General features: G+C 41.0%; 2 protein-coding genes across 7 annotated transcripts in view; both read right to left on the bottom strand.

The window, feature by feature from the left end:
* LOC120486165 (uncharacterized) overlaps positions 1 to 26,796 on the bottom strand; it is a 67,366-nt gene that overhangs the window by 7,137 nt on the left and 33,433 nt on the right. Inside the window, exon 5 of one of the 6 annotated variants that reach the window (XM_089129085.1) lies at positions 26,687 to 26,789. The exons of the other annotated variants lie outside the window; for them this stretch is intronic. The gene's annotated coding sequence lies outside the window, so the exon portion shown is untranslated. Of the gene's footprint in view, positions 1 to 26,686; positions 26,790 to 26,796 lie in introns of those variants that run through there. 6 annotated transcript variants of the gene reach the window in all.
* Positions 12,789 to 26,730, bottom strand: LOC148981864 (uncharacterized). Its single transcript, XM_089129042.1, has 2 exons — positions 26,598 to 26,730; positions 12,789 to 14,970 (listed from the first exon to the last, which is right to left on the bottom strand). The coding sequence occupies exons 1-2, from the start codon at positions 26,653 to 26,655 to the stop codon at positions 12,923 to 12,925; spliced, it is 2,106 nt and encodes a 701-aa protein (XP_088985168.1). The 5' UTR covers positions 26,656 to 26,730; the 3' UTR covers positions 12,789 to 12,922.

Below are 26,796 nucleotides of genomic sequence, written 5' to 3'. Positions count from 1 at the left end.
ATACACACTACATCTGGATTCACGTACTTTACTATCTTTAATGAAATGTTTGAATTCCTGACCATTGGCCAGTATGCTTCTTGCATTCCATTGTAAAATAACAACCATTAATATTAACCAATACATGGTGAATCCTGGCTTGACTGATTAGTGAGATTCTCCCTCACTTCTTCCCATGTCAGTCCCATTAGTCCCAAATGATTTACTGCTGCTTTAACAACCAGCTGTATTTTATAATTTTTTGATTTAACTTCAGCAGTACTATTTATCACTCCTGCAATAAATGTTACCAAGTCCTTTTTGTCCACATACATCTTGTCACTTTTCCTTTGCTGTTGTTCTCCAATTCCCAATTCTGCTTGCTCTGTGGTGATATTGTCATGTACTCTTGACAATCTTGCTGCTTCAGCATAAGTGATCCTTCTTTCCACTCTTATTTTCTGGATTTTATTTTCCTGCCTCATCACCTTACATCCTCCATATGCCACATTATGGTTCCCTCCACAATTACAACATTTTGGTTGCACTCCCGTTCCACAATCTCCGTAGTCATGTTCGCCCCCACATCTCGCACATCTCTTCTTCTCTCAACAGTTATTGGCTATATGTCCAAACCTCTGACAGTTAAAACACCTCAATGGTCTTGGTACATACATTCTTACTGGGTAGCCAAGGTATACCTTTTTTGGCATATTTTCCCCCTCAAATTCAATCAATACCGTTTCACTGTCCTTTTTCACTCCTTCTCTTGTTGTTTTAAGTCTTTGCGCTATCACTATTTCCCCCCCTTTAAGATGTCTTTTAAGTTCTTCCATTCCTACATTCATAGGTGCCCCTGTGATCACTCCTTTACATCCTCCTCCATTTCCTGCTCCCACCCTCCTAGTTTTTATCACTCTTAGTAGTTTTCCAATCTCTTTTACTTTGATTGCTTTCTCAAATTGACCCTCATTTGTACATTTTACCAACAAATTTCCATCATTTAGGACCTTTGCATATACTATCTCCCCTATCTTACTAGCCAGATGTTTTGTTAAAACAAATGGGTTGATAATCTTCAAGCTCTCTTGATCTTTGTCATTGAATCTTATTATGACAATAAAATTCTCTTTTTCCTTCTTATTTTGTTCATGTCCTTCTTCCTCACTTTCAGACCCCTCATCATTTTCTTTTCTTATTCTTTTATTCCCTTTAACTTGACTGCCTTTCTCTTTTGGAAACTCTCCCTTCAATGTTCCCTCATTTTCTTCATCTTTCCCTTCACTACAATCCATTTCTGCCCACCTACCTATGTCTGATTCATTCACGAAGCAGTCGTGCTCAACCGCTCCTAAAACAAAATTTCCTACATTTTTCGAATCTCCCGCTTTCAGTCGATTACTCTTTCCTCGATCACGTCCTGCTGAAGTCGCCGCCATTCCTCCTGTTAGGCGCGTTTCCACCCAACCAAATGTAACTGCAGCCTCTCACAGGATAGAAGGAAAACACAAAGCCAATCAGTTTAGCGATGTGTGTTCAGGGGGCGGGACTCTATTATTTTCCGTGCGTGTTATTGGTCAATTTTTTGAATGATGACAAGCCAGAATGACAACATACCTAAAAGAAATGGGAGTAACGACGAGGCTATTTTTAAAACGTAGGAGTAGAAAGTACAGATAATTGCGTGAAAATGTAAAAAGTAAAAAGTCGGCTGAAAAATAATTACTCCAGTACAGTATAGATACCCAAAATTTCTACTTAAGTAAGGTAACGAAATATTTCTTGTACTTCGTTACTTGACAAATCTGGCAATAAAGTAATTCAATCATTAACATACATGTTACAGATTTGTACAGAAACTGACAATGATCATAAAAAAAAAACTGTTTTTATTAAACATTATTTTTATATTTTTTTTACTGTTGGTGGCCATTTTAGGATGCTACATTACTTATTCTAACTTGTGTTAGTGAGAAAAGAGAGATACTGTGGAGTGATACCATTACCCAAATTATAATAAAATGGTGTTTAACAGATGTTAATGAGTCATTAAACAGGGATGTGATTTTTCCGGATTAATCCGGAATTCCGGATTTTCCGACCTGAAAATGACCTACGTGAATCATGCAGATCTGTAAAAAAAAGAAAAGAAAAAAAAGAGGGGTGGGGGGGGGGTTTCGGGTGTCGGCAGCCGGAGTGAAAAGGAGAGAATATGAGGATATATAACCCATAACTGGCTGACGTGCGTACAGAAATTTCCTTTCAAAGTATCAACAAGGACGTATTTGCGTTCAGCCAGAGAATGTCTAATTGGTTCAGCTTGTTCACCTGCTCAATTTCGTATCTCAGTCGCTCGCGTGCTGGTATCGTTGTCAGTTGACAAGAACATCACGGCCCAGAACGTTCCCCTAACGTTCCCGAATGGTCTGATGAGGTTATTTTTTTGGGAACCAAACAAGAACGTTATAGGAACGTTCCATGTAGGTTATTTTTAGGTTCCATTTTTATAACGTAAGGAGAATGTTCCGGGAACGTTCCCTTAACCTTAAGGGAAAGTTCTAGGAACGTTCTGGGAACCAAAAACTAACGTTCCCAGAATCTAAATTTGTTTGCTGGGAGGTCACCAGGGCTGGGCGATATATCGATATATTTCAAATTTGCGCTATGATCCTTGCTCCAAGCAAGCTGCTGACTGCTTTTGTAGAAATATGTAACGTTAGCAGCTATATCATGCATTCTGTCAGTTGCAGTCCTGACACCTCCGTCTCAAAAGCATTAGTGTACAACGCGACAAATACTCCCAGAGGAACAGCTACATCAGTTCAGAAAAGTTAATTTGCATGTGCTTTAAAGCCTTGCACCGGTTAAACATGTCATTCACTGCTAGTGCTGATGCGCTGTTCTGAGCGCGAACACCTGACGTGCACATGCACTAAAAGCTTGTCTAACAGCGCCTGGTTGCTGGACTAAGTTATCTTTCGAGTATTAATACTGTCAAATACACACAAGGTTAACATAAGAACATTTGGTTATGTCTAAACTCAATTCAAAGCAAACCGAGAAAATTTAGAGAAATCTGCTTGTCAAATGCTCCGTGACGTGTCGCGTACAGGTCTTAAAGTGACAGTAGCCCAAATAATAAAAATGCAGCCGCTCGTTCTTAAAGGGATAGTTGACCCCAAAATGAAAATTCATTATTATCGGACTGTCATTATTTATTCACTGTAATGTTGTTCCAAACCTATTAATTAATTATTTCTTGTGCTGAGCAAAAAAGAAAATATTTTGAAGAATGTGGGTAACCAGACAGTTGCTAGTCCCCATTGACTTCCATAGGGAAAAATTGACTATGGAAATCACTGGGGTACATGTTTGGTTACCCACATTCTTCCAAATAACTTAAACAGAAGAAAGAAACTTATTCAGGTTTAAAACAACTTGAGAGAGTAAAAGATGACAATTACAATTTTTGGGAGAACTATCTATTTAATGTTAATTAAACAACAAAACACAGAGGAAATCACTCACTGCTCTTGACTGAGAACTTTAATAGTAGCTTTAATAAGAATCAATGTATAATGTATACAGTGAAGACTATGTTTGACTTTGATTGAACATTTGCTCTCACTTTGCAAAGCAAAGTGTTCCCAATGCAAAGCTTCACGAGATAGGATGCAAGTGGCAAAACTAAACATCTACCAAAGCTCAGCTTCAGGAAGGGGATGTTTACAGGTAAAGATAAAGAGACTGAGAGAAGAAGAACGAGAGAAGGAGATGGAGATAAGAGAGGAGAGGTAAAGCAATAGCCTATTGCATACTGTGGCCAGTATGAGAACTTTATTTGCAATTTATTCCTATTGAACAGAAATATACACAAATATACAAATAGCCCAAGTTCTTTGACAATTACTGTGGAAAAATAATATGCCCCCGAACCCAAGATCACTTTTGGGACCTCTGTATTTATAAAACCCCGTGTACAGCTTTTGCACTGAATAGAAAATTATATTTTTGCAAAATACAATGAATTACACTGGCTGGCTCGCCACCCCAATATGTTACGGGCGGACGGACACCACCCTTAACATGGAGGGGAGACGCACACAGGTCAGCTCGTGTCAAAAATAGGGGTGTTTTATTTAGTAATTGATTAATTCAGGTGTGCTTAACCTCAGTAGTCATGGCAACAATAATCAGACACACCTGAATTAATCAATTTGGCCAATAATGGCAGACAGGAAACAAGGAGCTGGCTGAAGTTCAGGAAGTAGTGCAGCTGGGCATAAAGCCAATTAAGAGCAAGGAAAACTCAGACTCTCAAACACATGTAGAAATACACAGCGGGCTGGGGAACGTTACAAAGGCTGTACAGAAGAGCACACTATTGCAGACTTATATACTGAGGTTTTAATTACATTATTTTACTGTAATATAGTCAGTGGGGAACTAAAGTGGGCATGTGGGTAAAATGAGTCTCACTCCAGCCCTGAAACCTCTCACTCAAAGTACAAACCTACACATCAAATCTCCAAATCCATAAGCTATTTCTAAGCCTTTGACTCAGTTTTCAATTGCACAAAACACTTTTTTTTTAAAACACTACACACAATTCTCTACCTAAAACACAAAACATCTAGCAATCAAAATACTACAATTATTCACCAGGTCACGCAAACACTCCTCATATGTGCAAACTCTAATTGTTTTACTGATCAATCACTGCTTTACTGTAGTATAAGCCTATAATAGGTCAAAGGTCAGATTACCTGTTTCGAACAATAGATGCCAACAATGGACAGAGACCCCCACAGACTCAATTGTGTCCTTTACTGTATTATAAAGAATATACTTTTGGTTTACATATGTGATTTTGTTGTATACTGTACACAACAGGAATGTTTGGCCTAATGAATTTTTTCTGTTTCTACATTGCATTGGTGATTGTAGTGTACTTGTTACCCCTCTCAGAAGATTACTTTCACTGTAGAACATTGTATTGAAATGTAGATATAGGCGTATGGAAGACCAAAGAGCTTTAGATTTAGAAAAAAAAAAAACAATGTTTACATGGTGTATCAAAAAATGCTCTATTATGAAATAAGTGTTTGCCATTTGATGGAAATGCTTCATTCTTATATGTGTTAAAGGCATTTTGAATGCAGTTACATTTTTGAAGGAGATGTGAGGCATTTTGCATTTTGTGAGTGAAGTTTTGGGAATTGTGTGTAGAGTATTGAAAAAAGGTGAAATAGTTTTGAAAATGTGTGTAAGGGCCAATCCCAATTCTACCCCTTACCCCTTCACTTTCCCCTTCCCCTCCGTTTTGCGCGTCCACGAGAAGGGCTGTCCCAATTCTCTTTTGGTTGGAGGGGGAGGGCTAGGGGAAAGGGCCAGATAGCCCTTCAAATGAAGATTTTTCGGGAGCACACTTCAAACAAAGGGGTATGAGAAGTGTCACTGCTAACCCAGGCTACAGACGCAAAATGGCTGCCCAAGCAAAAAAGAAGACCCATAAATGTAAGTATTTGTGGCTTTAATAAGTATTGTAACGACAAATAATGATTTGCTTTATGTTACATTCAATATTGTGTTCATATTTACGGTCAGTTTCTTCACAGAAACGTTTGTAAAAAAATCGCTAAAATTACTGTAGTTTGCTAATGTAGTGGAGGCCAGCTAGTAGTTGCTGTGCGAGTAAACCTCACTCCCTGATCTCAATAGGCGCTCTAGCGACAGACGCTAGAGGCTGCAGTCTTTAGCCTCCTTGTTAGAGCGCCTGACTCTCATGCCGGAGACCCGGGTTCGAGGCCCGCTCGGAGCGGGTTGAGTGGGACCCGGGTGTGAGGGGTTACACTAACGATAGTCCCGCAACATATTTTTGTCGTCTCCGTTGTTTCCTGCGAACTTCACAAGATAAATGCAAGAAAATAGCTGTAACCCACGCGACTGAGATAACTGCAGCTGTCGACGGCATCTTGGAAGTTGTGATAAACATTGGCGCATCTCCTGTGACGTAGGCGCTAGCGACGACTTATAATGACGTTTAACGGAGGCGTAGTGGTGTCCCATTTCTTAGGGGAATATTTTCACCCCTACGCATTGCCACTCTGTTTGAAGGGTCAAGGGGAAGGCGAAGGGGTAGGGCTAGGGGAAAGTGAAGGGGTAAGGGGTAGAATTGGGATTGGCCCTAAGTTTCTAAAGACTGCTGCACAGTGGCAGCGACTAGCGTCTTGAGCTCAAACAACACTAAGAGAGAGCTTACGAATGACCCAGACCAACCTTACGAAAGTGTGACTTACAGAAGATATACTTAGCGTACGAACGTTTCGGGAACCGTCCCATAAGGTTAAGAGAGAGGTTAAGGAATAGGTTAAGAACTACTTAGAGATAAGAACTTTTTGGGGAACCGGGCCCAAATCATTAATCAACGACGAATTCATCATCGGCACTTCATTTCTTTGTTCACTTACATGTGGACTACATATTGCTTCTTTTGCTGCCCATTTTGCTACTTCATCTACAAATCTGTTTCCTGTGGCTTCATCAGATTCACCTGTTTTATGACCAGCTACTTTAATAATTGAAAGCTTCAATGGTTGCTGTGCTGCACTAATCAGTTCAGCCACAACATTATGATGCGAAATTGGTTTTCCGTCGGAGGTTTTGAAATTTCTTTCCTCCCACAATTTAGCAAAATCATGGACTACACCGTAGGCATATTTGGAGTCAGTGTATATATTGATGCACTGACCTTTAGCCAATTGACAAGCTCTTTTTAATGCAATCAGTCCTGCAACTTGTGCTGATTTATATGGCAGTGAATGCGCTTCAATTACTTTATCAGGTAATTCAACAATAGCGTAACGGCACAAATATGTACTGTCATTTGGCTTAAAGCAGGATCCATCGATATACCAATGCTTTCCCTCCTCCAGGACAGACGTAGAAACGTCTGGCCTGCAGGCAGTAGAAGTTTGGATCCTGGTCAGGCAGTCGTGGTCGTCACTCTCTAATTCGCCTTGCGTTAGCAATCTGTGCAAATGTACAGTAGGGCCATGAAGAACAGAAGTTACTTTCAACGTTAAATTAGCAGTTGCTAACAAAATAGCCTCATAGCCTCAGTGGCGGTTCTACTCTGAATTACACCCAGGGCGAGACCCCCTTCGAGTTTAAATCTGTTAAAGAAAGCTACTGGACTCTCGCCAGCTTTTTGTTTCGTATTAGCTGCATGGGAGATGTCTTGTCTAGCAGATGACAACTTCATCAAGAATGTCGTTAATTGTTTGAAAAAAAGTTGAAGTTTACCTGCATTGGCCCAAACCCAATCAACATCGTAATCATCCATCACGCGAACTCCACGAAAAGATCGCGACAAATCAACAGGTTCTGAATCTCTGATCAGAATACTACGGGCCGGCGGCGTGTCATGTATTGGACGTAACAGATACTTCCTCAGTAATTTCAGCCGGGAGTGTTTTAGTTAATATAAAAACGATAATCACGCCCTGTCAATTGACTGTAAGCTGTCAGTCGCTTCAAAACTGAAACATACTGATGTGGAGTTTTAGTCGGATCTGGAAGTTCTTTGCGAATAGCTACAACGTCGACAAGAGGCAACGGATGCACTTTAAAGCCGTCTGAAGTTTCCACAAAAGGAAACGTAGTCGCAGCCTTTAATTCAGGATACAGTTTATTTCTCACAGGCGTCTCACAAACTGCTGGAGTCTGAATGGACTCATATTTAGGAGGGTGGGTGACGCTTACATCGGCAGTGTGAGAGAAGCTTTTTTTTCTCTCACTCTGTGTGACTGGATTTTGAGCGGTCTGCGTCTCTCAGGCTGCGCACTGAGTGCACCCTGGGAGGGAGACGATTTTTGATCTTTATTTCTTTCTGCAGTTTTATCTATCTCTGGTCCGCGATTCCAGTATTTTTTCATCGTTTCCCACGTTTTATAGGATCGTTTTATATAATCAAAATCCCAATTTGGATCACCCCAATTTCCAAAAATCATGTCTTTAGCACTTTGCATGTATGCACCTTTGAACGAACCTTCACGAGGAAACGGATCTAGCTGTGTTTTACCTGCTGACCAGCCAGCTAAATTTGATAGATATGGTTCTGTGAAAAATGCTTGATCATTCCGAATCATAAAATTTTTCGGGGTTTCATCAATTAACGGCGGACTTATTTTATTTCCCATTTTAAGCCACACAAAAATTTCTCCTCTAATTCAGAGTAAACAAATTTCAAAATAGTCAAATGGAAAACAAAGGCAAATTGTTAGTACAGATAGGAAACAAAGAGATGGAGGGAAAAAATAGAAGAGGGGAAAATTTTTTTTTAGGCCTATGTATATGTGGCAGGAAGGGCGTTTCTGTCTTAATTCTTCATTATGATCGATGGCCCGTCTAGCCTATCATATGTGCTCTTGGGCTTTAAAACAGTCAAGCAGTTATCGCTCGTCAGGCTTGACTTGCGTCGTTAACGCGCTCCCGTCATTGCCTCCCGGAAACCGGATGTGAGCACCCGAACCGGTAAGGAGTATGCACTGCTGTTCTTTTTTTTAGCTCCTGAAGTGTAGTTACGAGAAGTGTGTTCTTTTAGAAACGCTGTTTTTCTTTGGAGAGCGTGCTGCTGTCCTCCGCAGCACCAGCTCGTTACTGTTCGTCATTGTTTGCGTGTACTGGATGCGTGTACTGGATGTGGAAGGTAGGGAGAGTTCACTAATCTCTCGCTAACCGTGCTCTTTTGAAATGCGTGTTTTTAAAGTGCTAGTTTGTTTTTAAGGATGTGTCCTAACGAATACCCAACGCGTTCTCATCCCAAAGCGCCATATAGGACGCTTTTGCAAAAGCGTAAATATCCAACGCACATGGCACCCTTTAACGTCTAATGAGACGCTTCGGTTAGGGTTAAGTTTAGGTAAGGTGTAGGGTAAGGGTTAGACCACTAGGGGGCGCCTTCTGCCCAAATATATCTGCGTCCCATTTCACGTTAAAGGGAGCCATGTGCGTTGGATATTTACGCTTTTGCAAAAGCGTCCTATATGGCACTTTGGGATGAGAACGGGCTCGAATACCCTGTCTCAGTGGTGAGAACCTGAGTTCCTCTCCAGAGAAAGCTACGTTTCCTTTTCCTCGACGATCGGTACGTAGTTTTTTGCGCATGTATTCAGTTGGAGAATTTATCTAGCAGAGTAACACTCTTGTTGTTTATAGGGCCCTGTTACAGGTCTGTAAAGGACCACATTCCAGTTGGGGGCTCCGTGTTCATTTATAGCCACAGTGCTGTCCTGTTTCACTTATGCGCTAATCCCGTGTCGACTGTATCAACTGTCATCTGATTCTATCGTAATTTGGGACTTCAGTTTATATTTTCTTTAGTTTCTTTTTTTTTTTTTGCTGTCACATAGTTTTCATTTTCTTTTGAACTGATATTAGCTGTAGAGATTGGTGCTAGAATTCGAACTGTAATTCCTGCTCTTCTCTCAATTTAATTTATTTGGATGTTTCTAATTGTTTTCTCATGTATTTGATTTTGCTTTTGAACTGTAATCCTTGTTTCTCTCTCGATCTAATTCATTTTGTTTCTAATTGTTTTGTTCATTTGATTTTTGCTTCCAAAGTTGAATTATCTATTTTTTCAATTTTCTCTTTGAAATAATAGTTCATTTCTTCGGATTGTGTTATTTTGCTCCCAACTGCCTGAACTGTTTTTTTTATTAATAATCTTGACTGAAGTTTGGTTTATTTTCTTTAATTATTTCTTTATACATTTTGCTGCTGTTGGCATTTGTATTTAGTGTCAACTAACTGTTTAATCCAATTCACTCATTGTAATTATTTTGGTTTCTTTGATTTAGGTGTTAATAATCTTTCCAGCTATCAAAGTGTTTTTTTTTTCTTTTTATTATTTTCTGAATCTGACATATACCCTGTGTGTGTGTGTGTGAGCACAGTGCAGTGGTTCTGCACCTGTCGGTGGTACGCTACGACTCTCTGCCTCTGTGTCTCTCGTCCCTGTTTAGACCTGCTGCTAAACCTTTAGGGGTTCATTGAATTCGGACAAAGTGTCTTATATCCTTTTTTATACTGCTCCGTTTTTAAGATTTGTCAATAAAACTCATTTTTGTACGACAACCCATGTCTCTGACTCTTTTGGGTGATACGAACTTGTGTATGCCTTTTTGTAGAGGCTAATTTAAATTCTCTGGGTGAAATTCCCAGGGTGGCGTAGTCGGAATTTCGATGATGCAATACTATTAATTATAATTCTTTAAGAAACCCCCCTTACTGCCCTCGTGTCCCCCGCCACATATAGTCTACTCACAACCTCAAAAAATGAATGGAGTTATTCGAAATATCTCGCGAATATACTTCCTAAAAAACAGGGGAGAGTGATCAATTTCCTCTGTTCATCCCGTATTTATCAAAACACGAGGTCAAACCCAAAACATCAAAAGAGGTAGCAATTCTCTTTTGTGCTCTTCCCACGCATTTTATAAAAGAAAACGCGAGGAACGACGTCATCCCGCAACGATATGAGGAGAAATTTAACAAAAAATAGTGATGGGGATCAGACCTCCTTTTTTTGCTCTTCCCGCATTAAGTCAAACACAAGGATAACCATTCTCCCAATCGATTACGAGGATTTTACCAAATATGGTAAAACTTCACGGCACTAAAATTAAAACAATAACTTTTTCTCAGCAAACAGTAAGAATCAACTCTCTCCCTTCTTTTTAAAAGAGAAAAAATTTAATTCTTACCGTTTGGAGAAATCCCGGACGAGCCCCCAAATTGTTAGAAATGAAAGACTTCCAACAAGTGCCTTTTCCTCCACGTCCTTTTATTGAGTTGTGAACAGACCATACAGGATCAAAATCACCAGCGCTGGGGGAGCATGAAAAGATAGCTCAGCCTCCCCATATGTGACATGCAGATATATATATGAAAATATCAAGGGGAGTTATCTGGTCTTATCCTATAGAATTATATATGACCTCATACCATATCATATATAAGTTGTATAACATTTATATAATAAGTCCAAATATGGTCAATATCCGTTGAAAATACCCTCGGGAACCTAGGGATCCTAGAAGACCTTCTATATGTAACAAAAGAAAGAAGAACAGAAAGGGGAGAGGGAGAAACTCTCCAGATGTTTGAACTTACACACATACATACAGAGGAATGTGCAAGCGAAGCATAAACTCTTCATAGAGCCTTTACACTCTTTGGCCTAATGGACATAGCCGAGACTAAAAAGACTTATATTTCTGACACCCTCCCTCTTCCTCATCCATGTACTGACCCCCCAAACCCCACCCCCCAAACCCCACCCCCAGGGCCTTCTGGTCAGTTATTGGCTGGAACAGTTTGTTATGTTTTGTGGAGCGTGTTGCCACAATTTGTCTTTGTTGCCATTTATGGAGCCTGGGTTGTCTGCATAGACCGCGTTTTTTTCTAGAGTGTTTTTAGGGGACAAGCATCTAGCGGATAGTCGGGAGATGCTTGCTGTATGTGACAAAAAATGTTCTGGCCTAAAAAACATGTGACATCGCTTGGAGCACCTTTAATTTATAGGGAATCTTAAAAGAGTCAAATGACTCGTTCAGCATTCATTCGAACGGGCCGTAACTATAACCTCTGCAGCAGATATAAATATCCAAACTATAGTGAAACACTATTTATTAGCAAGGTAACTTAGATCAGCAGTTCAAGACATTAAATCTGTAAGCACATAACACAAGAACGATTCTCTTTAAAACATAAACAAGACTTTATTGATTATTCTCAATTAACACATCTAATATCTAACACAATCACACGCACACACTCATTCATACGAGTTGCAGAAAGAAAGAGTGAGAAAGAATGAGTTTTAAGAGTGAGATGGTGAAATCCCAAGTTTCTATATGCACTTATATGACATGACCTGAACGAACCATCAATCATTAATTTAACCTTTCTATCGTTTCGTATGCAGGTTATTAAATTTTATTTCAATGCACCAGTTCAGTTAAGAGTCTCAAGGTTACTTGCTTGACGGCATAAAAGGGCGTTTCCCTGGTTCGTTGTTTGGCGGTCTCCTCGTGCCTGGATAGATGTCTCTGGGCGGCCAATCACATGGTGTGCTGGCGAATGGATGAAAGTGTTTAAGTTCGAACTCGAAGTGCTTTGCAATCGAAACGAGTTAACGAAACTTTGCAGCAAAAATTAACTCAGAACCGAGACTCTCACAGAAAAGAAAAGAAAGCTAAGAAAGGAAAGAAAAGTTAGACGAGTTGTTGGATGGCATTGAATGGAAGCTGTTTAACCCATGGATGTTCTCCTGATGTTGTTTGGGTTCGTTTGTCTGCTAGTCTACTACATTGTTTCTTGTCTATCGGGTTACTCGTCATGCTTCTCCAGCACAACTTTCAGATAACTCCAAGATGACTCCAATCCTTTGTTCGGGTCTAGAATTTTTAACTCAAATGTTTGTCCCGCCTCCTGGAAGAGTTGGTATTTCCTTCAGCTCTCATTGTAAATCATCTGTTATCTAGGATCCACATTCTCTCCAGCTTTAGCAGAGTACAGAAGATACAGTTTAGACATGACTATTACAAGAAAGAACACCAAACAATTTACACAGATTTCACTCAAGCCATTTTCTGAATCAAGATCATATGATCTTACTGATCAAAAACATGATACACTTTCATTCACAAATCTTATAGTTATAACAATTACATGACTTCTATGTGATCTAAGCATAATGGGTTTGTTGGCTAGTGTAGACTAGGTGGAACCGGGATCTTTATGGTTCTGGAATGTTGATCTTAGGTCCGGAGTGTTGAATTCTGTTGGAATGAATCCCATGGGAGATTCATTTGTGTTTGGTTCACCCTCAACTCCTACATGTGTTTTCAGATTTTTTTTGGCACACTGAATATCGTCACAGTGTGAACACTTTGTAAGGTTTTTCTCCAGTGTGGCTCCTCTCATGTGTTTTCAGACGTGAAGACATACTGAAACTCTTGTCGCAGTGTGAACACTTGTAAGGATTTTCTCCAGTGTGGATCATCTCATGTGTTTTCAGAGATGATGAGTAACTGAATCTCTCGTCACAGTGTGAACACTTGTAAGGTTTTTCTCCAGTGTGGATCCTCTCATGTGTTTTCAGAGCTGATGAGTGACTGAAACTCTTGTCGCAGTGTGAACACTTGTAAGGATTTTCTCCAGTGTGGCTCCTCTCATGTGTTTTCAAAGATGATGAGTGACTGAATCTCTTGTCACAGTGTGAACACTTGTAAGGTTTTTCTCCAGTGTGGATCCTCTCATGTGTTTTCAGAGCTGATGAGTGACTGAAACTCTTGTCGCAGTGTGAACACTTGTAAGGATTTTCTCCAGTGTGGCTCCTCTCATGTGTTTTCAGAGATGATGAGTAACTGAATCTCTCGTCACAGTGTGAACACTTGTAAGGTTTTTCTCCAGTGTGGATCCTCTCATGTGTTTTCAGAGATGATGAGTGACTGAATCTCTTGTCGCAGTGTGAACACTTGTAAGGTTTTTCTCCAGTGTGGATCTTCTCATGTGTTTTCAGACGTGAAGACATACTGAAACTCTTGTCACAGTGTGAACACTTGTAAGGATTTTCTCCAGTGTGGATCCTCTCATGTGTTTTCAGAGATGATGAGTAACTGAATCTCTCGTCACAGTGTGAACACTTGTAAGGTTTTTCTCCAGTGTGGATCCTCTCATGTGTTTTCAGAGATGATGAGTGACTGAATCTCTTGTCGCAGTGTGAACACTTGTAAGGTTTTTCTCCAGTGTGGATCTTCTCATGTGTTTTCAGATGTGAAGACAGACTGAATCTCTTGTCGCAGTGTGAACACTTGTAAAGTTTTTCTCCAGTGTGGATCTTCTGATGTGTTTTCAGGTTTGCTGACTGACTGAATCTCTTGTCGCAGAGTGAACACTTGTAAGGTTTTTCTCCAGTGTGGATCCTCTTATGTTTTTTCAGGTTTGCTGACTGACTGAATCTCTTATCACAGTGTGAACACTTGTAAGGTTTTTCTCCAGTGTGGATCATCTCATGTGTTTTTAGATCTGATGACCGACTGAATCCCTTGTCACAGTGTGAACACTTGTATTTTTTTTCTCCAGTGTGAATTCTCTGGTGTATGATTAAATCTTTCCCTGTTGCAAAAGTCTTCTCACACTCAAAGCACATGTACTCTCTCACAGCAGTGTGAGTTTTCTGATGTTTATGTAAATATGACAGCTGTGAAAAACTCTTTCCACACACAGAACATGAATGTGGCTTCTCCTTCATATGAATTCTCAGGTGTGTCTTCAGGTCTGATGCCCAGAGAAATGCTTTGCCACACTGATCACATGAGAATGGCTTCTCTCCGGTGTGGATCCTCATGTGAGCTTTAAGGTGTCCTAATTGACTGAAATTATTCCCACATTGTTTGCATGAGAACGGCTTCTCTCTGTGGATCATCATATGTCTCTCACGATTGTATTTGTGTGTGAATTTCTTTCCAAACTGAGAGCAGGTGAAAGATTTCTTGGCTCTTCTTTTCTTTAAAAATGTCTTTTTAGTCTTTGAGTTGAAAGGATTTTCTTCAGGTTTGACATGATGTTCCACCTCCACTTCCATCAGTTCTTCTCTCTCCTCCTTCACTTCTCTCAGTTCTTCTCTCTCCTCCTTCACTTCTCTCAGTTCTTCTCTCTCCTCCTTCACTTCTCTCAGTTCTTCTCTCTCCTCCTTCACTTCACTCAGTTCTTCTCTCTCCTCCTTCACTTCTCTCAGATCTTCTCTCTCCTCCTTCACTTCTCTCAGTTCTTCTCTCTCCTCCTTCACTTCTCTCAGTTCTTCTCTCTCCTCCTTCACTTCTCTCAGTTCTTCTCTCTCCTCCTTCACTTCTCTCAGTTCTTCTCTCTCCTCCTTCACTTCTCTCAGTTCTTCTCTCTCCTCCTTCACTTCCATCAGGTCTGAAATGAAAGAAAAAAAAATATTTTTCAAATGTTGTAAATAATCTTAATAATTCAAAGAGAGAAATATGAATGGAGATAAAAAAAAATTATCCCAGAAGTAACAGACAACTGCTATAAACTACTACAATAATTTATGTATTTCTACAAATCAATTATAGATCCACGAAACTTCCCATTAATGAGATACACTGATCTTCCAGTTATTATGTTGAAAATCATTATAGACAAAAATCCCATGTTTCTGTATTGACAGCTGTGAAAATCTCTTTCCACCCACAGAACATGAATGTGGCTTGTCCTTCATATGAATTCTCAGGTGTGTCTTCAGGTCTGATGCCCAGAGAAATGCTTTGCCACACTGATCACATGAGAACGGCTTCTCTCCGGTGTGGATCATCATGTGAGCTTTAAGGTGTCCCGATTGACTGAAATTATTCCCACATTGTTTGCATGAGAACGGTGATCATATGTCTCTCACAATTGTATTTGTGTGTGAATTTCTTTCCAAACTGAGTGCAGGTGAAAGATTTCTTGGCTATTGTTTTCTTTAAATATGTCTTTTTAGTCTTCACTCTTCTCATTCACTTCCATCAGTTCTTCTCTGTCCTTCTTCACTTCACCCAGTTCTTCTCTCTCCTCCTTCAACTTCACTCAGTTAAAGTGAACTTTTAAAGTGTTAATTGCAGGTTACATTTTTCACGAAGATAATACAATGTGGTTTTGTCATTTTTTTTATACCAAAATGGTGGGTATATTATGAAACGTTGGTACTTTTTTCTCCCCACCCTTTCACTAGGCTGGGCGTGACGTAATAAAAGGGACTCCAAGCCAAGAGTTACAGTTAGTCTAACGGCAAGTTGGCTAGCCATGATTTCTGGCAATTTCCTCCCCTCTCTCACGCTAGACTGGTTCAAATTTGTAGGGCTGTGGTCCATCAAGAATTTGATGGTTTCCCACCTCCTCAGTCTCCCAGTCGTTCTCCATAGTCAAGCCACAAACAGTAGGAATCTAGAAGAGTATGGGTTGCTAGTAGGGTTGCCACCTGTCCTGGTTTTACCGGGATTGTCCTTCTTTATAATAACCTGTCCTGGGAAATTTAAGCACTCTCCCGGGACACTGAATGTCCCGGTTTTCGAAAGGCTATGTGAATATGCATGTTCTGTTTAGTGCGGTCGCATGCACGACAGAGAGGGAGAGACGGAGCCGGCTCTCCCTATAAGCTCCGCTGCCACTAGGGGCCCCCTAACTACAGATGGTAGTTACCGGTGTCACCGCTCAAAGTGTGGGAGGAAAATGCCCTTATTTCTTTATTCGTTCATGGTGAGTTCGCATCGTCAACTTCATCTTTGCAGCGAAACAGAAAAAACAAGTTTCTTAGTAAATTAATATTTAAATTAAATGTCTCCTTGCTATTTTTTTACACATTCACTTTTGCCGGCTCATTATTTGATCATTATCCTGTATAGCCTATTTAACTTATTAAATCAATATAAAGGGGCGATTTGTCCACTAATGGCTTAATAAACGTCTCAGGTTACGACTGTAACCCATGTTCCTTGAGAACAGGGAACGAGACAATACGTCGAATGACGCTATGGGGAACGCCTCAGGCGTGACAGGTGTCTGAAATCAAATATCAACTCACAGTAATCATGTTGACCGGCGACAGCCCGTGCATCATCAGCTTGAATGATGAGCGCGTCAATCTGTATGTATAAGAAGGGAAACAATGACAACATCCTATCGTCTGAAGGGACTGTTGCAGGCAGGCCCCGAGGCATGGCAACGAGACTATTGTCTCGTTCCCTGTTCTCAGGGAACATAGGTTACAGTCGTAACCTGAGAAGTTCCCTGTCGAAGGGAACTCAACAATGCGTCGAATGACGCTATGGGGAACGAAATACCCACTCTGCCATGCTGAGGGGAGTGCATGCCGAAAAGGCAGTGACAACTGTCAGAACCAGTAATTCCAAGGAACACTGAAACCACTCACCCTACGTCACATCGAGCTGTCAGTGTCAGCACTCCCTACCGGTCATAGCCCAAGGTACTGAACCAAGAAAAAACAGAACGTAATAACGTGGGTAAATCTGGGCGAGCTCAAAGGCTTTAGGACCACAACTTCCAAATAGAAGGGGCACTTCTAGGGAGTATGGCTAGGGGACCAAAGAGACCCCCAGCCAGTCACTATTGAGGAGAACACTCCTCCTGAAATCCCCTCAGGCTGGCCTGGTGATCTGTACTAAGACACACAGTGTGGCCATAGCCTGTCCGTCCAAGACAGAACCTCTGGAAATTGCCTAGGAAAGGCATCCAAAAACTGAAGGCCTGCGAAGCTGGCAGAAACCATAGAGTTTTGGATCACAGAGACGGGATCCTCCGGAGAGTGTGACTCAACCTCAAAACAACGGGAATCGTTCACTCAATACACTAGTTTCCACCCAGTGCTCGCTGTTGAGCACTGAGGAAGTAAGAGAGGGATCAAAATCAGGAAGGTCAATGACACCTAAGACCAGATGACCCCCTGTGTGGGGAGCTCCGAAACATGAGGGCTCATGTCAGGAAGGCCGTACATTGTGCAGCCTGAAACCCAACGACCACAGCATGGGGAAGCTCATCCTTCAGGAAAGCCAGAGGCCAATAACCCGACAGACCCATAATGTAATTTTCTTCGAAAAAGGTCTAATGATGAGATCTAAAACCACCAGTTGTGGGAGATATCTTGAACAAGGGAAGTGCCTGTTGTAATGTATTGCGACAAAAGACACATCTAGAATTGACCGAAGCATACCACGCGTGACCCTCACCCTAATAAATGGATTTTAGAAAGTACACAAGACATCTTGTTGTGTGACTTACCACAATAATAGGTAAAGTATGGGTTTGTGTACTTCACTCTGAATTCAGGAAGGCCTGTTGAGGCCTGTAACCTGGCGACCACAGTGTGTGGGAGCTCATGACTAGGAAGGCCTGGTAAAGCCTGTAACCTGGTGACCACAATATGTGGGAGCTCATACCATACCCAAGGAGGCCTGGTAAGGCCTGTAACCTGGCGATCACAACGGGTGGAAGCTCGTACTCAGGAAGGTTAGTAAGACCCAGCCTGGTGACCACAACCTGTGGGAGCTTACTTTCAGGAAGACCTGATAAGGCCTGTACCTGAAAAACCACACCAAGTGGGAGCTACTTCCAGAAGTTAGCTCTTAAGAACTCTTAAAGTGGGACCTGAGGAAAGACAAGGGTCTGAGCCACATAAGAAGGGACCGAAGCATACAGCGTGTGACCCTCACCATAAGAAATGGATTTTAGAAAGTACACAAGACATCTTTTCATCTTAATCATCTTTTAAAAGATTCCCCCGTTTTGAATTTGTCAGTTGGTGGTTTGATAATTGAACAAGTGGCGGAGGCCAAATTGCTCGGGGTGATTGTGGACAGCAGGTTGACCTGGAACGCTCATATAAAATTAATATTGAATAAAATGGGCAGGAGTATGGCCACAGTTCGTCATTGTAGAAAATGTATACCGTTTCGTATACGGAAAACTTTAGTGGAATCAATAGTTTTGTGTCATCTAGACTATTGTTCCATTATTTGGGCTTCAACTACAGAGAACAATTTAAACAGATTACAGATTGCACAAAATAAAGCATGTCGGCTTGTTCTAAATTGTTCTTTTAGAACAAGTGTAAGAGATATGCATAATCAGTTAGCATGGCTTCATGTAAGAAGTAGAATTAATTATTCTCTTATTAAATTCTTAAAAAATATAATTATTTCTAAAGCACCTGAAATTATTTATGGTAGATTGACCTTCTTCAGTGACGTTCATATTTATTCCACTCGTCAATCAAGTGAAGGGCGTTTCTTGTTACCTGTCTGTCGAACTAATCAACTTCAGAGGACATCGTGTTACAGAGCAGTGGTGGCATGGAACTCGCTCCCATTATTTTTGGTCTCAGAGAGTCACAATGTTGGTTTTTCCAAAAAATTGAGACTGTATTTATTTACTTTGGAGTAATTGTAATTTTTATAATTAATAATGACTGGACAATGAGCTATAATAATTGAAATGTGATTTTCATATTTTTTTTTTTTTTTTTGTACCCAGAGAGTGGTAATATTTTGCATATTTAAGAGCTTGTATTCTGATGTTATGTTTAGTGTGTGTGTGTGTGTGTGTGTGTGTGTGTGTGTGTGTGTGAGAGAGTTTGATGATTTATGATGTTGTGTGCACTTCTGTATCTGTCTTTATTGTTGTACAGCTTTGATGTTAAGTTTTTGTTAAAATGTTGTGACCCCAGGAAGAATAGCTGCTGCTTAATGTAGCAGCTAATGGGGATCAAAATAATAAACATAAACATATAAACATAAACATCTCGTTGTGTGACTTACCACAATAATAGGTAAAGTATGGGTTCGTGTACTTCACTCTGAATTCAGGAAGGCCTGGTGAGGCCTGTCACCCAGCAACCACAATATGTGTGAGCTCATAACCAGGAAGGCCTGTTGAGGCCTGTAACCTGGCGACCACATTAGGTGGGAGCTCGTACTCAGGAAGGTCAGTGAGACCCAGCCCCGTGACCACAACCTGTGGGAGCTTACTCCACCAAGTGGAAGTTAGCCAGAGAAAGGCGTCCTCGTAGCCTACTTAAACGACAAACCAGGGTCTAAGCCACATAAGAAGGGACCAAAGCGTACCACGCGTGACCCTTACAACAGTGTTGTAGTACTCGAGACTCGGACTCGTCTCGGACTCGGTCTCGAGACCATATTTTAATGGTCTTGGTCTTGTCATGGACTCGTGTGCATTTGGACTCGGAATTGACTCGTACTCGAACATTTTTTTTTAGGACTCGGACTTATTCCCGAGTCCACTCGAGTTCAATTCAAAATATTTTTCATGATTATTAATGTATGTTAATGAAATATTTATTTAAATTGATTGACACGCCCAGTGATTGGTGATTTTCTAGTGCGCAACTGCGCATGACAAATTGTAATAAAATTACTTTTAACAGGCCTTTTTACCCTAAACTGATCATATTTTTTAAACTAAGTAAATTCAGTAAAAAAAAAAAGGATTTCTCTAAGTAAATAAAAGTAAATTAGGTAATCAACCCTCACTGGTCTCGGTCTCGACTCGGACTCGACCGTCTCTGGTCTCGGACTCGACTCGGACTCGACTCTCTATGGACTCGGTCTTGACTCGGACTCGACTCTCTCTGGTCTCGGTCTCGACTCGGACTCGACTCTCTCTGGTCTCGGACTCGACTCTCTATGGACTCGGTCTTGACTCGGACTCGACTCTCTCTGGTCTCGGTCTCGACTCGGACTCGAGTGAGGTGGTCTCGACTACAACACTGCCTTACAATAAGAAATGGATTTTAGCAAGTACACATGGCATCTCATCGTGTGACTTACCACAATAAGAAATGGATTTTAGCAAGTACACATGACATCTCATCGTGTGACTTACCACAATAAGAAATGGATTTTAGCAAGTACACATGACATCTCATCGTGTGACTTACCACAATAAGAGGTGAAGTATGGGTTTGTGTACTTCACTCTGAACCACAGTACGTGGGAACTCATAACCAGGAAGGCCCCTTTGAGGCCTTTACTCTAGCGACCACAATGTGTGGGAGCTCATAACCAGGAAGGCCTGGGGTCTCATTTATAAAGCGTGCGTACGCACAAAACGGGGCTGGAAACGTACGTACGCCAGTTTACATGCAAAGTTTGTGATCTATAAAAAACAAACTTGACGGGAGAATATGCGCACCATTAAGCAAACTTTGAGCCGTGCGTACGCACACTCTGGAGACAAAGGGAATGGGAGACACCGATGGTGAGCTATAGTTAAATGTCTTTTTGGTCACTTTTAGACCGAAAATCTAAAGAAAATTATAGCCTATCTATAAGCTACAAAAAGAAAATAGCCTACAAATAAAATTTCACTCACCAAGCCAATCACTTGAAATCAATATCCATCCCTTCTTAAGAGTCCGCGCAGAGAGCGCGTTGGGCCGTTTAGTGAAACTGACGCACATAATTTAACGGCAGATGAACAGTAAATCTTCATGAGTAGGCTAATGCAGTGCACATTCTCAATAACAGTTTAAATAAATGAAATAATGATTTAAACTATGTTTTACTTCTGATATAAACATTTACATTAAATATGCCATTCTCATTAATGGAGTTGAACACTTAAACTACATGAAATCATAAGAAGTGACAAAAAAAATATTCAATAAATAGAAATATATATTTGTTGTGGATGCAATGCTTTTGAACACTTTCCCTCTGGCATGCTGTGTTTTAACTAGAGATAATTGCTAATCATGATAATAGCAGACACGGCACATCTGTATTTCATATTTTCCTAACGTCTTGTACGTTAACATGGTATCACGTGGATGAATAATCACATGCAAATGATATGCAGATGAGGATATGCATATTTAAACTAGGCGTTGAAAGCTCCATATATGGTTATTTCGGGGAGGAGACGCATGTGCGCGCATTCTTCCACTGACTGAGATTTATAAAGGGATTTCTGCGCAGGTTCTGGCGTACGCACGGTTTTATAAATCTGAATATTTTTGGGCGTACGCCATTTTTGGCTTTCGGGCGCACGTTCACTTTTAGTAAGGATCCTACGCACAGTTTTATAAATGAGACCCCAGGGGCCTCATTTATAAACGTTGCGTACGCACAAAAGAAGGCGTACGCCACTCTCTACGGAATAGTTGGTATTTATAAAAAAAAAAACTTGACGGTAAAATGTGCGGTCCTTCACGCAAGCTCTGACCCAGGCGTATGCACAAAAACAGGTGAAATGAGAAATGCCGACACCGTCGGCAGTTGGAAAAAACACGTGAAAGTGTGTGAAACTGTAGACGGTCGTGTAAAATAAATTGCAATACTGCCTCACATAAATAACACGAAGACACAAAGCAAGTCTTACAATTAACAGCCTAAATTACACGAACACCCGTTTCATCGATCTGTAACAGAAATGCAAATTAACACATAGCCTATTTCCAAAAAGAAAGTGAAATATTTTCTGCTATAATATTGGTATGCAGTTTATCCTCATAAATAAGATGGTAAACAGAACGAAATAATGTACAAAACTGATATTCTCGCCAATATGTCTGTCTAACGGAGCAGATATAGCAATTAGATAGTCAGTCAGATAGATAGATAATTGGGGAGATATATAGATAGATCGATAAATATTATTTGTCCACTGGGAAACGTTGTTTTGATAATCTACGGAATCATGGTATTCATGTACAGGGGTTGGACAATGAAACTGAAACACTGGCCAATGTTGGAGGTTTCACATCTATATGCCTGGCGGCCAATCTTCAGATTGAAGCACGGGTGGATCAGTGATGGTTTGAGCTCCAATATCATGACAATCCTGATTGTATTTGATGGACACGACACTGCCGAGGACTACCAAACCCTTCTGGAGGATCATGAGCACCTGATGCTCAAACCGTGTATCAGCATGATCATGCACCAACACACACAGCAAGACTTGTGACAGAAGGGTTTGATGAAGATGAAAGTGACGTTGAACATCTCCCATGGTCTGCAACGTCCCCAGATCTGAATATTATTGAGGTGTTTTGAAAGAGCGAGTCCACCAGCATCATATAGTGACCTGGACACTGTTCTGGAAGAGGAACGGCTCATAATCCCTCTGGTCACTGTGAAGGACTTCTAGCTGTCAATTGGTGCTGTATTTGGATGCAAAATGAGGCCCTCACCATTCTAACAAATTATTGTGTTGTAAAACCAGGTGTTTCAGTTTCATTGTCCAACCCCTGTATATGCCTTTAGTTTTTTTTATTTTGATAAAATAACGTATGACGTGTCTCAACCATTCAGAAAGCTGCAAGAAATTAGGCTACATTTGCGCTGAATTATTTCCCATTTTCAAGTAGATTATAACATCCGTAGCTTGTCAGATGCAGAATGAAATGGATGTAAATAAAATGCCCCATCACAATGCGTAGCCTAATGACGCACAATGGCTGATCTTGAGCTCTTAGAAGATGTGGCAATTAAATGGAAGTGAGTGAACGCATCATCTTCACAACAAAAGGTGTGGAAAAAATATATTATTTATTCAAGAATTCCCTCATTATGCAGTTTATTTCAGTTAGGACAGTCTTGATTTCGCCCAACTCCTTGGCCACCTCTCTAATTGAATTAATGACTGGACGCATTTTTGCCTCGACTTTGATGTCCGACCATTTCTTTTTTATTTCGGCCACAGTCCGAGGTTGTGAGGCTACAGCATTTACGGCGTCTGCAACCTTTTGCCACTCAAGTGCCTTTTTGGCATTAGTAGCTATTTTCTCCTCTTTTCCACTTTGCCAACGATAACTTCTACTTCACATTGAGTAAAGTTACATATTTTATTTCCTCTCTGTGTTTAACATGATTTCGCAATTGATGAATATTAACTTGTGGGCGTTTCACGGACTATTTATGGGCAACTATGGGCGTGACATGAAGCCGCAAAAGCTGCACTACATTTAGAATTGATTGTGATTTATGAAGGGAAAAATGCGTAGGATGTGCGTGCGAACGGTTTTATAAATCCGAATATTTCTGTGCGTACGCACGTCCTATGTTTCATCCGTACGCCACTTCTGACGCAAATCCTACGCAACGTTTTATAAATGAGGCCCCTGGTGAGGCCTGTAACCTGGCGACCACAGTATGTGGGAGCTCATAACCAGGAGGCCTGGTGAGGCCTGTAACCTGGTGACCTCAATGTGTGGGAGCTCATAACCAGAAAGGCCTGGTGAGGCCTGTTACCTGGCGACCACAGCATGTGGGAGCTCATAACCAGAAAGGCCTGTTGAGGCCTGTTACCTGGCGAACACAGTACGTGGGAGCTCATAACCAGGAAGGCCTGGTGAGGCCTGTAACCCGGCAACCACAGTATGTGGGAGCTCATAACCAGGAGGCCTGTAACCTGGCGACCACAGTATGTGGGAGCTCATAACCAGGAAGGCCTGGTGAGGCCTGTAACCTGGCGACCACAGTATGTGGGAGCTTGTAACTAGGAAGGCCTGGTGAGGCCTGTAACCTGGCGACCACAGTATGTGGGAGCTCGTAACTAGGAAGGCCTGGTGAGGCCTGTAACCTAGCGACCACAGCATGTGGGAACTCATAACCAGAAAGGCCTGGAGAGGCCTGTTACCTGGCGAACACAGTATGTGGGAGCTCATAACCAGGAAGGCCTGGTGAGGCCTGTAACCCGGCAACCACAGCATGTGGGAGCTCATAACCAGGACCTGAGATCCTGTCTCCCACAGGAGTTACGCCTCCTGCGTGTCCTACTCCCCCTACTGGGAGGAGGGGGAGCACGGGAAGCCACAATGGTCTTCTGGGTCTGTCTGTGATCCTCAGACCATGACAGACCAGGCCCCTCCGCCTGCCTGTGGCTGGGCAGAGGACCTCCACGTTATGCAGCTCTTAAACGCAGCAGAATGCGCCCTCCCTGAACTTATTATCGACCACCGTCTCGACAGAAGGGCCGAAAAGCTTGGAAAACGAAACCGGCGAATCGGGGAGAAAAGTTTCCTTTCTCCCCGATGTCAGCCTGGTAGAGCCACAGATGTCTCTCCGTGGCCACCATATCACTGATGGAACAAAAGATTGCTTGGTGGCCCGGAGTCCTGCAGCAGATCGGTCTGGTAGGCCTGAAAACCACAAGGAAAGGGAACAACTTTGAAAACGAAAGGGAACAACTACTAGTTGACTAGAAAACACTTTAGTCAGAGGCAGCCGTTATTCCACATATTTTCGAGCCACCAGAGCGGAATAAGCCAGTCGAGGAATATTCAGAAATGCACTCTCCGCTCACATGTTCTGATTGATATTTATAATTATTCATTAGTTTATATCTCATACACTGCCCATCATTTTAATCCCATATCAAACACAGTTATGTTATGTCTATTTTTATTTTAAATAGACCTGCCTTGCCAAATGGATTTCTCTTCTTTTATTTTTTACATTTTGATAGCTGCACTTTTATTTTCTGTTTTTTGAATTCCATGCCAGTTATGACAAAGCTGCACTTTTATTTCTTTATTTTTTAACTTGCTGTTATGTTATTAGATGTACATAGTTAATTTGTATTTAGATACTACTTGTACATCAGTAAATTAGAACATTTTAAGCTTGTTGCGTATTTCATTAGCATTGTGTTGGGGTGATGGGGGCAGTTGGGCTTAAGTCAAACAACCATGTAAAAACGTTGTAATCCAGGTTGCTGGTCCCTCTTATGACGTTATCACCAAGTAATTGTAAAAAAAATATGTGACCTTTGAAGAAACCCCAATAAATGTTATTTTGACGCATTTTAAGAGAAATGTTGACATAAGCCGCGTTTCCACCGCAGGAACTTTCCCCAGGAACTAGGAACTTTGGGGTGGTACTCGGTGTGTTTACACCGCAGGAACCAGGGTCTAAATGAAGTTCCAGGTAAAAAATTTCCTCCCCAGAAAGTCCCTGCTGGCGAGGAAGTACTTTTTTAGAGTTCAGGAATTTTCGGGGTGGGACTTGTACGCTGAACATGCTGATTGGTTCTTAACACGCTATTTTTTCTGCCCGATGGCGCGCGTTCGTCCCATCCAGCTCACGGTCAATGTCCACTGATAACAAATGTATACTTTTATATCTAGCATTATGAGCTTTATGAATACGCTTTGGGTGCTCGTCTCTTTTTTGCTGTTTTGTTAATTACCTCGTTAGTAAACCAATCGCACACAAAAAAGCAGCAAAGCGCTTGAATCTTCTCCATACAAAACTCAAAACAAACGCGTAGGCTAGGAAGAGCAGTCGCACGCAGTTCAACGTCATCTTCCCACCCTGGACCGGTACTTTAGTATGCGGTGTAAACGCAGTAAGCAGGCGGTCTGGGGAAAAAAAGTTCCTGTGAAAAAAGTTCCTGCGACAAATAGTTCCTGGTAATTGCAGTGAAAACGCGGCTATACCTATTGAGCACTTTATTTACACATTAATTTGTTGTGGTGGTTAACCTGCAATTTACAGTTTAAATGTGTTTGATCACATAATTATCTAACGTGAAATGAACATTAAAATAAACTATACTGGCATATTTTGACACCAACAGATTGATAACTAAATTTCATTCAAATCTTTCTAAAATGTTTGAATTATTAAGGCCCGTTCAAGAAACAAAAGATCAATTAAATTTCCCTGCAAGAAAGAACACAAATGTTTGCAGTAAAGCAGAATAGATTGTACATTTTGAAATTATTATTATTTGTTATACAAGTCTGTAAAAAATTGCACAGTTTAGGTCAACGTTCTGATAACATTGTTAACAAATTGTAAACCATATATAAAATACATGTAAAATAAAGCTATTTAGTTTGACTTGATGTTGACAATTGATATGAAACTTTACCGACCATTTTTTTTTTTAAAAACTACTTTTGCAGCCATTTCATAGTTTATCTGTTTATCTAAAAGTTATTATATGCTTGAATGTTCCTAACATGAATGTTCTTCAGCATAATGAATGAATGAATGAATGAATGAAGAATAAACACCAACCTCTTTGTTCTTCAGGATCTTCAGTGTCTTTCATTCTGCAGGGTTCTGGATCACTCATGTTCTCACTGTCCTCTTTAATAAACTCAGTCTTTGCAGATTTCAGCTCTTCCTGATGCTCGTCTATACTTGTAGCTGATGGGAATTTACAAGCATTTATTGGAGAATTACAGTTACAGGAGCTTCACTGATGATAAATTAC

Source organism: Pimephales promelas, chromosome 3 (genome assembly GCF_988280905.1).
Source record: "Pimephales promelas chromosome 3, fPimPro1.hap1.1, whole genome shotgun sequence".
Classification (NCBI taxonomy): Eukaryota; Metazoa; Chordata; class Actinopteri; order Cypriniformes; family Leuciscidae; genus Pimephales; species Pimephales promelas.
This window is presented reverse-complemented; position numbering and strand designations above follow the sequence as displayed.

Bases quoted from the DNA above. Each gene is read 5' to 3' on its own strand.
- LOC148981864 (XM_089129042.1), bottom strand. From the start codon at position 26,655: ATGAGTGATCCAGAACCCTGCAGAATGAAAGACACTGAAGATCCTGAA. The intron at 14,971-26,597 runs GTTGGTGTTTAT...CTTTCATTTCAG, and splicing joins AGATCCTGAAGAACAAAGAG to ACCTGATGGAAGTGAAGGAG.